Source organism: Pongo pygmaeus, chromosome 3 (assembly GCF_028885625.2).
Source record: "Pongo pygmaeus isolate AG05252 chromosome 3, NHGRI_mPonPyg2-v2.0_pri, whole genome shotgun sequence".
Taxonomy (NCBI): Eukaryota; Metazoa; Chordata; class Mammalia; order Primates; family Hominidae; genus Pongo; species Pongo pygmaeus.
This window is the reverse complement of record NC_072376.2, coordinates 105,676,454-105,691,740: the sequence shown is the minus strand read 5'-3', so window position 1 is coordinate 105,691,740 and position 15,287 is coordinate 105,676,454. Positions and strand designations below refer to the sequence as shown.

The 15,287-nt window shown below is 35.5% G+C and overlaps 1 protein-coding gene across 2 annotated transcripts in view; it reads right to left on the bottom strand.

Moving 5' to 3' along the window:
* The window catches only part of GRID2 (glutamate ionotropic receptor delta type subunit 2), a 1,522,941-nt gene that overhangs the window by 595,861 nt on the left and 911,793 nt on the right, over positions 1 to 15,287 (bottom strand). For both annotated transcript variants that reach the window (XM_063663917.1, XM_063663916.1), the window contains exons 6-7: positions 12,949 to 13,122; positions 5,054 to 5,215 (exon numbers count right to left, since the gene is read on the bottom strand). In XM_063663917.1, coding sequence (XP_063519987.1) covers positions 5,054 to 5,215; positions 12,949 to 13,122 — 336 coding nt within the window. The remainder of the gene's footprint in view (positions 1 to 5,053; positions 5,216 to 12,948; positions 13,123 to 15,287) is intronic.

Below are 15,287 nucleotides of genomic sequence, written 5' to 3'. Positions count from 1 at the left end.
AAAGCTCAGGTACACAAGAGTACCTGAGAAACAGCAACCTTGCCCATTACTAGACATTTATACTACTATGTCAATGACATTATTTTTAATTCTTTTGTTTCATTCCCCATAATAAGAATATAAATTAATTTAGGGATAGAAACTTGATCTCTTCTTACTTGTACTTTGTGCAGCAGCACACAGATTTTTAATGTGTATGTAGCATGCCCTTAATGTAGGCATTTTGTATTTATTTGAATGTAATTAAAAATTTCATCACTAGAATATTCCCATTGTAATAAAGAGCCTGACCTCATTTGTGTTGCTGGCTGCTGACTTCTTTTTAAGCCTTACCCTCCCTTTCTTTGGCCCCACATCTGTACAGTCTGATTAAGAAAGGGCATCCTACATCTACTTATTTGACACCTGTGGGAAACTTGAGCTTCTCAAATCTCCAGCCCACATGAGTGGGAACCTCTTCCCAGCTCTAACCCCTGGTCACCATAAGGCCCAGGCCACTCCCTCTGTTTTGTCCAAACCAGCCTGAATCTGTCTGGGGCCATTCTGCTCTTCCTGGGAGTCTCTATGTGAGTAATGAACATTCTTTCTCGCTTGATGTGTGGAGTATCATCAGCATTGACATCTAAATAGGTGACCAAAAACACTCATATGATGCAAAAAGTAATACAATTTTTTTTAAATCCATTTTTAAAGTCAGTTTGAAATGTGAGACAAAAATATAAAATTGAACATTTGTAATCATGTATATTATTCAAACTGAGTTTCTTGACACAAAGAATGGATATATTTCTTTAAAATGTGACACTGGGGCAGAAGCTGACAGGGACAAATGTACACATAGTCCCACAAAATAAAATTTCATAACTATTGTATTAAATAATTGTTTTGGTTATAAATTTTCTAACAGCAATATCTTATATATTGAATTTCTACATGAAAAATACTGACATATTATGGTGTCTCTCTTTCCTTCCTCCTGATCCTCTCACTAAAGTGTTTTCTAAGCAACCTCCTAAACTATTATTTTGTCTTTGTATGAAAGCTTCAGAAGAAGAAATATGTTCAGGTTCCTGCATCCTAGCCAAACCATGAATTAATAAATTGGCAGGATTAGAATCATATTCAACAACCTTCCTTGGATTTATACCTGCCAGCTCTCTACATAGATAAGGCTAGAAGATTTTGGCAACACCTTGAGGCTAGATTAGACTTATTCATTTTTCAGTTGAAAAGTCTTTCTCTGCCAATATATTCAATACATTTAATTCTCAAGTACTTTTGTTGATAACAGCCAAAATTCTCACTAAAATTATCCTTGGCAAAGAAGACACAGCATTACTATGGTTTGAAATCCCCACCAAAACTCATCTTGAAATGCAATTGCCATTGTAATGGTATTAAGAAGTAGAAACTTTAAGAGATGATTAGATCATGAAAGTTTTGCCTTCGTGAATGGATTAATGCTGTTATTGCATTAATAACAATAATGGGTTAATTGTCACAAGAGTTTCGTCCCCTTTTTGTCTCTGTCTCATGCGCTTGCTTGTCATGTGGTGTCCTTTCACCTAGGATAACCCTTATCAGATGCCAGCTCCAAGCTCTTGGACTTCTCAGTTCCAGAACTGTGTGCCAAATAAATTTCTGTTCTTAATAAATTACCAAGTCCATGGTATTCTAGCAGCAGAAAACAAATCAAGAGAGAAAACTGGTACCAATAAGTGGAGCTGTTGCTATAATAAATACCTGAATATGTGGAAGTGACTTTGGAACTGCATAAAGGTAGAGGCTTGAAGAATTCGAAGGATCAGACTAGCAAAAAAACTGTACTGCTGTGAATAGAGCTTTAAGGGCAATTCTAGTGTGGACTTGGAAGAGGAGAGCTGTAGAGAAAGTCTGAATCTTCTTAAGAGTTTATTTAATTTGTTGTGACCAGAATACTCATAAAAATATGGAGAGAAAAGGACATTCTGGTGAGGTCTCAGACAGAAATGAGGAATAGCATATTGGAAACTGGATTGAAAGCCATCCTTGCTGTAAAGTAACAAACACCCTGGCTGAATTGTGGCCACATTCTAGGACTTTGTAGAATTCAGAACTTAGGGGCAATGAACTAGAATATTTGGTTGAAGAAATTTCTAAACAGCAGAGCATTCAGGCTTCTCTGCCTGGCTACTTTTACCTGTACATAATAAAACGTGAGAGAAATAAATGACTTAAAGATAGATTTTATATTTAAGAGAGAAGCAGACAAAAAATTTGAAAAACTTACAGGGTGGCTATGTAAAGAGTGAAAACATATGTTCAGGGACAGGCATGGTGGCTCACACCTGTAATCCCAGCACTTTGGGAGGCTGAGGCAGGCAGATCATGAGGTCAGGAGATCAAGACCAGCCTGGCCAACATGATGAAACCCCGTCTCTACTAAAAATACAAAAAATTAGCCAGGTGTGGTGGCACGTGGCTGTAGTCCCAGCTACTCAGGAGGCTGGGGCTGGAGAATCGCTTGAACCCGGGAGGCGGAGGCTGTAGTGAGCTGAGATTACACCACTGCCCTCCAGCCTGTGTGAGACTGTCAAAAAAAATTATATATATATAAAATATTCAGGAGAGAATACCAAGGGTGCAGTCAAGTACTATTTGCTAAAGATATTAATATGGCTACAAAGGAGTGATGTGCTATTTATCAGGACAATAGGAGAAAGATTTAAAAGGAATTTCAAAAGTCTTTGAAGCTGCTGCTGCCCTCACAGGCTCTAGGAAGGCAAAATGATTTCAGGGGATATGCCCAAGGCACTCATCATGGGCTCCCTGTCCAGGGCCACCTAGCAACTCTTCTCCCCTTATTCCAGTGTAACATTCTTCTCCTGCCCCAGTTGTGGCTCAAGTGGACCCAGGTAAAGCTTGGGCTGTCACTCTGCAGAGTGCAAGTGGTAAGCTGTGGCAGCATCAATATGGTGTTACACCTTCAGGCATACGGTGTAAGAACTCTGGCTATGGGTTCCTCCACCAAAATTTCCAAGGATGTCACAAAAAGCATGAAGACCCAGGCAGAGACTTGTCTCCAGGGTCAAGCCACCACAGAGAGCCCCTACTAAGACAATGGTGAGTAAAAAATGTGGATTTGGACTTGCCACAAAGAGTTTCCACTAGGGCAATGACTACTGGAGCTATGGAAGTGGGACCATCCCTACGACCACAGAACTGTAGGACTAAAACAGCGTGTGACTCCAACCTGTGAAAGCTGCAGAAGCTGGGTCCAGCAAAGCCCTGGGAGCAGGGTTGCCTGAGGCCTTGCGGGCCCAATCCCTGTCTCAGTGTATCCAGAAATGAGGACATGGTGTAAAAGGATATTGTTTCTCGGCTTTATGACTTAATATTATTTTTCGTGTTGGGTTTTAGACTTACCTGGGACCAGTTATTGTTCTCTTCTTGCCTATTTCTCTGTTTTGGAATTGAAATGTCTATCCTATGACTGTCCCACCACTGCATTTTGGAAGTAGATAATCAGTTTTGAATTCATAGTTTCACAGCTGGCAGAAATTTGCGTCATGATGAATCATGTGAGTCTCATCCATATCTGATTTAAATAAGACTCTGAAATGTGGACTTTTGAGTTAATGCTGAAACAAGTTAAAACTTTTGGAACTATAGGGATAGAATGAATATATTTTACATGTGAGAGGGACATGAGTTTTTGGGGTCAAATGATGGAATACTATGATTTTAGTGTCCCCTCCTAAACTCACATTGAAACTTAATTGCTATTGCAATGGTATTAAGGATGGGGACATTGAGGTGATTAGATCATGAGGATGCCACCTCATGAATAGATTAATGCCCACATAATGGGAGTGGATTAGTTATCCAGGAAGTCTTGGCCCCCTTTTTCACTCTATCTTGTGCAGCTGCTCAGCATGTGATGCCCTTCTGCCATGAGATGACCCTCTCCAGATGTGGGTGCCATGGTCTTGGACTTCCCAGCCTTGAGAATCATGAGCCAAAAAACTTCCATTTTTTATATATTTCCCAATTTGTGGTAATCGGTTAAAGCGCAGAAAAGGGACTGATACACGTACCAAGAGAAAGATCCAGGCTATTCTCTATTTAAAATATTTATTTCCTCTACTTCTAGTTTTTGTACACCTAGTTCACTTCTAATATTAAATTTTTATATTTTACTCTGACTTTTTAAGGGCATTTATATTTCGTTTGACTAGCTATTTTTCTTTGGGTTTCAGGAAAGAAAGGAAAATACATGCAGAAAGAAAAAGGGTAAAACAAAGAATATAAACTTCCAAATGTCTGTCTCCTCTGTGTAAAGGGTATAGGAGAATTTGTTTGTTTTATTAATCATTTTCATTTTAAATCCAAGAGGCGGTACAAGACAAATGGAAAATGTCAGGAAGGATGACATGACAAAGAGTCTAATAAACTGCAGAATGCTTATACCACTGAGAGGAGCTAAACAACATAAACTGCCTTCTGGGAATGGAACAGGTAGCTAAGCCAAACAGATTCACAGCCGGAATAAGCAACACGTTGACAGTGTAGAAGAATAATGCAATCAGTTACCCCAAATAGTTCACAAATGCTGCAACATATTATCTACTTATGAATCCTATCCTTATCATGAGATAAATTAAAGGCCATCACATCCAATGTCTTACCATGTATAGTATCTAACTGAAAAAGTGCTAATTAAGTCTACTGTTAATTTTTTTAGTGGATGGCATGTGTTTTTTAAAAGCCTTTTGTATTTTGTGACAGGCACCAAAATAATTTCGGTATCTCTAATGCTAATGACATAGTCAAGTCAGTATATCTCAACCACAATTTTTTTTACTTGCATAAAACTCCCTTATAAATAAATAAGGAAGCCTCCCCTTTTTATATGTTGATGACTCTCTTATCTTTTTTCTTTTTCAATATTTAATTTCCCCATTACACTGTTTTGTGCTTAGAATTCGTAGAAATATTAAAGAGGAAACCCTTTTCCTAAAATATGTCAAATAATTATTTACCATATCTTTTAACATGAAAATTGAGAAGTTACCTTCTTGATGGTCTCCAACATGGAGCGCCCACCCTGCCAGGGCTTTGAGTTCTTTCTGATACATGACAGACTTGCCATGCTGTGCCACTTTCGGTCCTCCAGCTTCTTATGAAAAGCATTAGCAAGCAGAAGCACCGTGTCATATATGTAAAGGTTGGAAATCTGAAAAGACATTAGAAAGTGATCATTAGAATCATTGACACCAGTCGTCAAGAATAAGGAAAAATAATAATTGTCTCAGCTTCTTCTGTTCATGTCATAGATGGCTGGTTTACTGGGTTATTAAGCAGAAGGTTTCTTTTGTCATTTCCTGGGCAATTTTGTCATTGAGAATGAAGTCTTCTCTGATTGTATGCCTCAATTGCTTTTTCAGCTTATTTAGGTGTGAAAGAGAAGATTAAAAAAAGAAAGAAAGAAATTTCGACAGAGATAAGGCTGTTAGTGTTAGACCTTAGAAAATCATTGGCCCTTATTTCTCTCTGAGGAGGTAAGAATCTAAGGGTTTAAGATTGGAAGGGCAAACTGAATAATACATTTTCTGAATATGTTAAGTTTTTTCATTCTAGTTATTCAGATGGAAAAATATCAACTTGATCTCATATATGAATGTCATAGGTACATAAAAAAGAAGTAGTCAACTGTGTATGTTTGTGTATATGGAGATTCTTAAATGAAATAATGAAAGAACACAACCATTTATATGTATTATAGTGATCAAGGATCTACACAACATTATACAGGTATACACATGCATTGCAATTCATTGATTTCACAAATACCATAAACTATTAATTGTTTGTGAATGTGTGTTTACATTAACACTTTCTTCTTCTAAGACAACCATGTTATTAACTTCTTTCTACATAGATTGAAAAATAAATTATAGCCAATTTTTTGCTAAGGTTTAACTGTATTCTTACAATTAAGTTTCACCAGAGGTACTATTTATACTGTCAATTAATCACCAAAGGTGCTTATTTTTCAAAGAAGTTAAAAATTATTCAGAAAACATAATACCAAAAGGAATCCTAGGTCAATAAAAGCTGCTTAATGTTATATTTCCTCTGAAGGAAAAACTCAATATAAAATAAAACAATGAGGAATCAATGTAGTGATGAAAATTAATTCCATCTTAAAGCATTTGTGTTTTTCAGATTTTTGAAAGTATATTGTTATCACGGTTTTTCCTAAAAACATATGGGAGAATATATGGATTGTCCTCTGGTTATAATTAATCATGGAGGAAATTTTTAAAATAGTCTACCCACATCACAGAATGGTACTAAGATTTGGCTATTGAGATAATTAGAGTCTGATGCAATGCACAGCTTTTAATAAGAACTTCCTGACAGTGCCTTGTGAGTTTTCTTTTACATACCATGTAAATCTTCAATCATTTGTGTTTGTTAAGTATCATTTTATATGTATAATACTTGTAGGCCTTTTTTGAAGAGACATTGAACACTCAATGCATTATGGGCAATACAAGTTTGTCCTTCATAAGGAAATATTAGGACTGGCTATTTTCACTCCCTATGCCAGCCACTCCCCATTTTGCCCGATAATTACTAGATAGACTACCAAAGAATGGCTGAAATCTGCTATACAGCTAAAACTAGTCCATGAATCAACATTCAGGTTGGAATTAGGCAGTAAAGACCCAACAGGAAAATATAGAAGTTACATGCAGGATACATGTCCAGGGAAATCAAAATAATACACAACCGTCTGGCCTTTCCTAACCCCTCCTGGTTCTACTGCCTGAAACTTGCTTCCTCTTACTTTTCTAGCTTTATTTTACTCTTCCCTTTGGTGAACGTGTATTTAAGATTGTTGGGGTACCATTGATGGATATTTGGGTTGGTTCCAAGTCTTTGCTATTGTGAGTAGTGCCGCAATAAACATACGTGTGCATGTGTCTTTAGAAAATGTGGCACATATACACCATGGAATACTATGTAGCCATAAAAAATGATGAGTTCATGTCCTTTTTAGGGACATGGATGAAGCTGGAAACCATCATTCTCAGCAAACTATTGCAAGGACAAAAAACTAAACACTGCATGTTCTCACTCATAGGTGGGAATTGAACAATGAGAACACCTGGACACAGGATGGGGAACATCACACACCGGGGCCTGTTGTGGGGTTGGGGGAGGGGGGAGGGATAGCATTAGGAGATATACCTAATGTAAATGACAAGTTAATGGGTGCAGCACACCAACATGGCACATGTATACATATGTAACAAACCTGCACGTTGTGCACATGTACCCTAGAACTGAAAGTATAATAAAAAATATATATATATTTAAATAAAAGATTGTTGGGGTAGCATCCCTCGCTATCTCCTTAACTTTCTCCAACTAATTAACATTTCTCAATATTTGGTTCAAAGGTTACATGCTAGGAGAATCCTACCCTGCCAACTTCTGATTTTCTTTCCCTATCCTACACAAGGTTGAGCACCTCTTTTTATCTACTGGAACACACAGTGCATACGTCTTTGAAACATATCAGAATACTAAATTCTTTTTTAAATCTACCTTTTCCACAAAAAAATAAATTCCTCCTGGATGGGGACTCATACTGTACATCTTTTCTCTTCCATTTTTCCCTGTAATTTATTTCTCTTAGACTTAGCCTAAAGCCTAGCACATATTTGGTTTTTGATAAACAGTTGTCAAGTAAAAGAAGACAAAGGATGGAGAGAGGAGAAAAAAAGAAAGTCCATTTTAAAGCTCGGTGTGTTTGACAGAAGTTGAGACATGAAAAATCTGGTAACCTGGGTTCTATCCAAACCTGACACTGCTGGGACACATTCTCTTTTGCAGACCCTGAGGCATGTATTTTGAACATCTATGCTAGTCTCAAAGGTGAGTGCTTTGTACCTGTTATGTGACAGGCATTTTCAATAAATGACTACGTCTTCTCATTTGTCCACATTCCAAACTGCAGGATCAAGAAGTGGTGGTAATATTCTCTGAGCTTTTCATTACCCCTCCTAATCTGACACTTTTTCTTTCACAGGCAAGTGCCCATTCTTCAAGCTTCACGCTCTTTCCTATGCTACACTTTATCACTTTTTTCTGTCATCATTAACTGATCTTTTGGTCATTTTTTTTTATTTGTAAGGCCTTTGAATCCTCCTTCACAATAATATCAAACTATCTCATCATTTTAAAAGGTCACTTCAATTTCTATACAGATGATCTTCACTTCTACTTAGGCCTCAGCCAACACAAATGACCATTTACTGGACAGAAACATACACCACCTCTAAAATCATAGACTCCAGTATGTCACATATGACCAATCATTTCGCCCTACCTTACTGGCACCTACACTTATTCTTTGACATCACCAAACCTCCACACTCACCTCCTCTACATGACAAGCTTTCAATATTTGACACCATCCATGGCGTGCTTTGAAATACCTTTCTGTTAGTTTTCATCACCTGGTATAGTTTCTAGGCTGATAGTTTCATCACCTGGTATAGTTTCTAGTTCTCTTTCTCTGTCTTTCTCTTGTGTTTCAATGTTTCTGTTAAAAATTTAGTGTCCAGAATTGACACATTATTACAGATGTGATCTGACTAGGAGAGAATAGTGTAAGACATTAGATCTCTTTATCTTAGCAAAATTCTTCTGACATAGAGACCACAATTATATTAAAATAGTTACAGCAAATATGATTTGTGCGATACGCACACCGAATTTACCTTCAACTTAAGGGATCTGAACAGCTGTCAAACCAGGATTCTTCCATCTAGGTTTCATGTAATTGATTTTGAACCTTTACTTTATCTGTGCTTTTTCAAATTTAGGCTTACTATTCAGTCAACACTAACAATTTGGAACTTGATTATCTAATACAACATAAGCTTTCTCTTCTAGCTTTATGCCATTTACAAATTTGATAGGCATGTTTTATTCCTCTTCATTCATGTAGTGATAGACATTTTAAAAATACTAGGTCCAAGAACAGAATCTTGTGAATGACCATAGACAGTTCCTTGCATTTCAGGAACAGAATGTTTATCAGTACAGTTTGAATATTCATCTGGTTCTACAATCCTCAAACTCGGGACAAAAGAAACCCTGGTGGTAGGTTGTGGATATCAGGAAGCACTCAAAGCCACAGAATACATCTAAGGCATATTCGAGTCATACCAATATTGCTTGAAGATTGGATTGATTCATTTAGATATCAATTTTGTTTGAAGATTTGGAGAAAAACAACTAAATAGTTTAATTGGCAAATAATTTGAAGTATTACTTTTAATTGTATATACACAAATGTTATAACTTTTAAAGCTAATAATGAGACTTAAATATTTTTGAGCTTTACTTTGCTTTCTATCTGAGGCCAGAGTGTCCACTATCTTCTGCCTTTAGGAACCCTTTGGTGAAAATGTTTCATTGTCATCATTCTGTCAAGACATTTCAATATCTTTCCTAAGGAATTCAGGTAAAAATTTGTCAAACACCACATAAAAAATCAATATGCAACACATAGCTTTATGACATTCTCCCAATCTAAAAAAAAAAAAAAAACTTATAAATAAAGGCTTAGTTTGGCGGTTTGTTTTTAAGGAAGCCCTGTTGTCTTATCTGAGGTACTCCAAACCATTGATTTAATAATATATTCTACAGTTTATCTACATAATAACATTTAATATGCTAAACTCTGTGATAATCTTTTTTCCTTCTTTTCAGTAATTGGGACAATACACCAATCTCTTGTACCTTGGTCCTTTTCCTAAGTGTTTCTCCAGTATTTCTGAGCTATCATATTTTGATTGTCCCTGCTGGCTGATTGGCTACTCTGAGCAATTATTTGGCAAGCCTAATTCAAAGCAGTGCCCCTACTCTTGCTATCTCCCTGCTCCTTCTGAACCAGTGGAATATTTTCTTTTAATGAATTTTACTCTAACCTTCCCAATTTGAAGATAATTTTTCTTAAATGGAGAAAGGAGCAAAAGTATTAGAATGTTTCTGTTTTCTCTCCATTAGCAGCCAAACTAACATTAGTTTCACTAAGCAGTAAATGGATCACTTCCTGCTTGTTACCTATGTTGCAAAAACACCATTATCTAGCTAAAAGGTGTTCTTTAATATTTATTTTGCAACTTCAGCTAATCCTGGGTTTCAGTCTTTGGACACTAATTAAAAAATTTGTGAAATGCATTTTCTGTTTTTTCTAAATTTTACTTCTCTGTCTATGTATATTAAAATAGGTAACAGTCCAGAGATCAAATTCTATCACACATAAGAGGGCTGTTAACATGTAACAAATCCTCAAAGCAAAAGTAGTTTTCTTGTTTTCTTCCATCTGTGGGTTTGACAGGACCAAGATGAAGGTATGAGTCGGGAGGAAGTTGGTGCTTCCCCATACTTTATTGTTTCAGGTAAGATTAGGAATATAGACATAAATAAAATATTTGTTCACAGATACTGAAGTCCTCATCAACTGAAATGGAAAGATTATGTTGTTAGGCAAATATGCTGTAAAATAATTTCTGCTGTCCCTAAATGACAAAGTCAATAATTTTTCTTAAGTTTGTATTTTATTTCCTGATACTTCTTTTGACAAAAAAACTTTTAATATTTTATAATTTTCTGAATCAAAATTCTTTCATTTATTTTTTTCTATTTAGAATTCTATCATTTACACATCAATTATATCCATGACCAGTTAAAATGCAAACATGGGACATTATAAGCATATTGATATGGTTTGGCTGTGTCCCAATCCAAATCTCATCTTGAATTGTAGTTCCCGTAATTCCCACATATCATAAGAAGGACCTGGTGGGAGGTAATCGACTGATGGGGATGATTATCCGCTTGCTATTCTTATGACAGTAGTGAGTTTTCACAAAATCTGATGGTTTTATAAGCAGCTTTTCCCTCTTTTGCTCAGCACGTCTCTCACCTGCTGCCATGTGAGGAACGACATGTTTGCTTCCCCTTTCGCCATGAATGTAAGTTTCCTGAGGCTTCCCTGCCCTGAGGAACTGTGAGTCAATTAAACCTCTTCCCTGTACTTTATGGCAGTGTGAGAATGAACTAATACACATATAGATAAAGGTGGAACTGAAATTTAAAGAGACGTTGTTAAGGCTTCAGAGGATTTACTTTGACTATTGCCTTCTCCTTAATTACCTTCAAACATATATATTCACACAGATCCAAAGCACTGTGGTAATTATGATGGAAGAAATGGTAGAGAAGCACGTTATGAGTACTTATGATGCTGGGTTCTTGAAGGGACATATCTATTTATTTTGAAATAGGGACTCACTTTGAAACCCAGGCTGGAGGCTGGAGTGCAGTAGCACAATCTTGGCTCACTGCAGCCTCGACCTCTAGGGCTCAGGTGATTCTCCCACCTCAGCCTCCTGAGTAGCTGGGACTACAGGAGGATACCACCACATCTGGCTAATTATTATTCTTATTTTTTTCAGAGATGGGGTTTTGCCATGCTGCCCAGGCTGGTCTCAAACTTCTGGGTTCAAGTGATTCTCCCCCTTGACCTCCCAGATTGCTGGGATTGTAGGTGTAGCCACTGCACCTGGCCATGGAAAGGACCTATTCTAAAGGAGCTTAAAATCTAGTAGGCAACAGAAAGTTACGGGCAATGATCCTGGAGCCAGTCCACGTACTACAGTGATAGTAATTAGAAGAAATGGTTGGATAAATGGCAAATCCTTTTTTAAAAATTCAAAGGTGACTAAGGATAGGGAGGTTGTGGGATTATTCTTCAGAGTAGTTTTGCAAAAGCACCTTATTTATCTAGTATTATTGGAGAGGAACTAGTTTTCCTAGGGTTATATTTCCAAACTGTTAAAACTGAAAATCTCGAAGTACTAAAATGTTTCCTATGGTAAATATTTTAAAGAACAGGTTTCTAAAATATATTAGGTTTTGCTGACTTCTAAGATTGGCCATGACTTTAATATTTGCTGATATCTCAGGGTTATTGTTTAAATATTAACTTATATGCTAGCATTATACCGCAGTGAGACCTTTAGGAGTTGTTTTATGGCACAGATTTGTTTTTGCAGGAAGAGTCCTACACTGACAGGTTATATGAGTTAGTTTATCTGATTGATTTTTTTTCCCCCGTCTCTTGCTTAAGAGGGCTCCTTAAGGCTCCCTGCTGTTGTCCTGTGTGCCTGCTTTGTGTAACACCCCCTTCAAATTGACATATTGAGATCTCCAGTGCAAAGTGAAAAAAAAATCACAGAGGCTTTTTCTTAAGAAAAAGAAATAGGCTTCAAGTAAGTATTTAAAGGGCATTCTTATGAGTAAACTACAGGGACTTGGTGTTCTCTGTTTTGCTGTTCAGAGATTTTATTTATATCTTTCAAATTCTTTGTTGTATTCTTGATGCTGAAGGTTTCAGCTATATCCTCTCGGAGTTGGATATGACCATACAATGCTACAGCACTTTTTTTCATATCTAATTTTTTTGTTGGAGTTATTAAAACTGGAGACCAATCTTTTTAAAAAGAATAAATATCTATGTCCTTCTTATGCCAGAAAAGTCAAGCACGTTTATTAGTTTAATAATTTAGAGTTTGAAAAAAGGAGTACCAATTACAAATTCTCCTATGGGAAATGTTATGGACCTACTTGTTTAGAAGAAAATAACCTTTACTTATTATATTTTTTTATTAAACAAGTAGAAATTTTTCTATAATGAGATCAAAAAGAACAAAGATGCAAATTCTTAGCACTTTCTCCCCATTAGACTTATGAAATTGCTGGAGGAGAATTGTTCAGAAATAACACGTATAATTCTGAATCCAGTGCAACTCATAAAGCTCTCCTTGCAATTGCCCAACAAAGCACCCTGGAAGAAATATCCTGTCATTTATAATATACCTCCATATTCTGAGCAAATGGATCCTTTGGATCACACAATGTTGAAGATATTCGATGGTTGCCACGGAAACACCGCTGACTTATATTCTGGGGAACTGGAAATGTCTGCCGAATAATCGTTAACCTTCCAATTGACCTTCTTACAAGTTCCTGTACGTCCACATCGTTTATTTCCTATAAGATAAGAGGTGGAAGAATTAGAGATACTTTAATACAGTCACAAAACACAAACCTATTATGAGTTGTTGTCTGTAAATATTAGGGATTCTGTTACTGTAATATATTGGTTTTAATGCTTAGCGCATATCTAAATGAAAGAAACATATTTTTGTTAAAATTATCAACTCATTTGTAGTTGCTTTCTGTGCTTTAAATTATATACATTAGTGCCTAAACAATGCTAAATGGAGCAATTGACTTACATATGGTTATTAACAATAAGTTTATAATTTATAATGTTGAACATTGTAGAAACATATAGGTGTGGTCAAAACATTTAAAAAGGTCACAAAGTAAGTTGCTATTATAGTTTATTATTAATTAATGGATTTCAAGTACCTATTAATTTGAGTATCTAGGAAGGTAATTGCCATGTAAGAGTTATACACATGCACATACGCATGCATACATACACACACATATACACACACACATGCACACACACATAATTAGCAATGAAAAATTTGGCTTTTAACTGAGGCAAGTAGAGCAAGAGGATATATAAGGAGTTTTTCTAATAATTTATTAGAATTATTGATGTTAACTCATGTTTCTCTTGGTAAGGAATAGATGAAAAATTCTGTTGTTTAATACAGTCTGAATCAGGATGAGATGAGAGAGAAACCCAATGCTCTTTATCTAAATTAATTTTATCTAAACAAATTTTATCTGTTCTAAATGGAATTAGGATAAAAGTGATCAAAATAAATTTTAGTTTTCAGGTAGTTTTTACTAGAGAAGTTTGTGCTTAATAGTGTTCATTTGGAACCTTTTCAACCAATGAAGTCTTTGTAATTAACATACTATTGGTTTCAATCAATTCTTACGGCAACAGAAATAAAAGATTGGAAACAAAATAAGTTTTGGGTTGCAGTGAGCATTTCTGAGGTTTGATCTGAGAAATTATTACAAAAAAAATGAAAGAAAACAGATAATTCATAGGTGTAAATGTTCTTTTTTTCTTACCAGATTAATTACATTTATTCTTTCTTGTAGCATATGTTAGATTCAAAAATCGTCCTTTATATATGATCTTTATGAAGTATAGATTTTTCTGAAAATAAAATAATGCCTGCCATCAGCTAGCTCTAGTGTAATATCCTGGATTTCTGGGCATTTAATCAATCCTTAATGTTCCATAAAAATGGTTTTTCTCAGTTTAAAATGCCGTCTTTTTCCTTTAGTCTGTGTCATTTCACTGGCCACCAAAAACTTTGTCTGTCAAAGAGCAGGTCACTTTTAAATTCTATGTAATCTACTCACAAAGTAGGATTAAATGGTTTCCTGTCAACTCCATTTGAAGTCCTGATTTTAACCAGACATCTTTTAAAGTTAATTAATATTAATATTGCTATACAATGTCTTCCAATTTTTTTTAATTCCAAATGATACAGACAGGAACTTTCATTTGAAAGGCAGTGGAAAATTGTATGACTTTTCTCATAATATTAACTAAGTTGTTTTATGTATGTGATTTTTTTTTGCTTTAGCAATACGAAGATTTATCAACATTTTATCAAACAGCAGCATCTCTATCTACACCACTCATAATGAACTACAAATCAGCATATTGGATAAAAATTTACATTTAATAAGTATCTACTATATGTTAAGCAAAATACTAATTACTTTATTATCTCATTTTCTGCTAACAGATGATACTCTGAATCAGATGCTATTTATTCTCAGTTTATAAACAAAGATTTAGGAAGACTTGAAGCTCTTCATTCATAATACTCTATTCATAGGATGAATTTATAAATGTCATCAAAAGAAACAGTCTCTGAAGAAGTTATACAGGCCCATATTTCCTTACAGGAATTATTTAGATTAATATTTATGAATGGTAGAAATTAAAACTGTAAAGATACATTATTTCAGCATTTAATTTCTTGATGATTCTGGAAGGAATGATGTAGTCATCTATCATGAGCCAAATCCTTTAAGAGGATATTTTTCAAACCCACAAAAAGGGAAAAGGGATGGTTACCTGTTATAGGTTTCCAAAGATGAAGTTCTCAGGCACCTAAACAACTAAAATATATCTGAAGAAATGTCAATTCGAATTGAGTGTATTTTGCCTATTATTACTTGGGGAAGGGAAGAGAAAGTAATTTTCT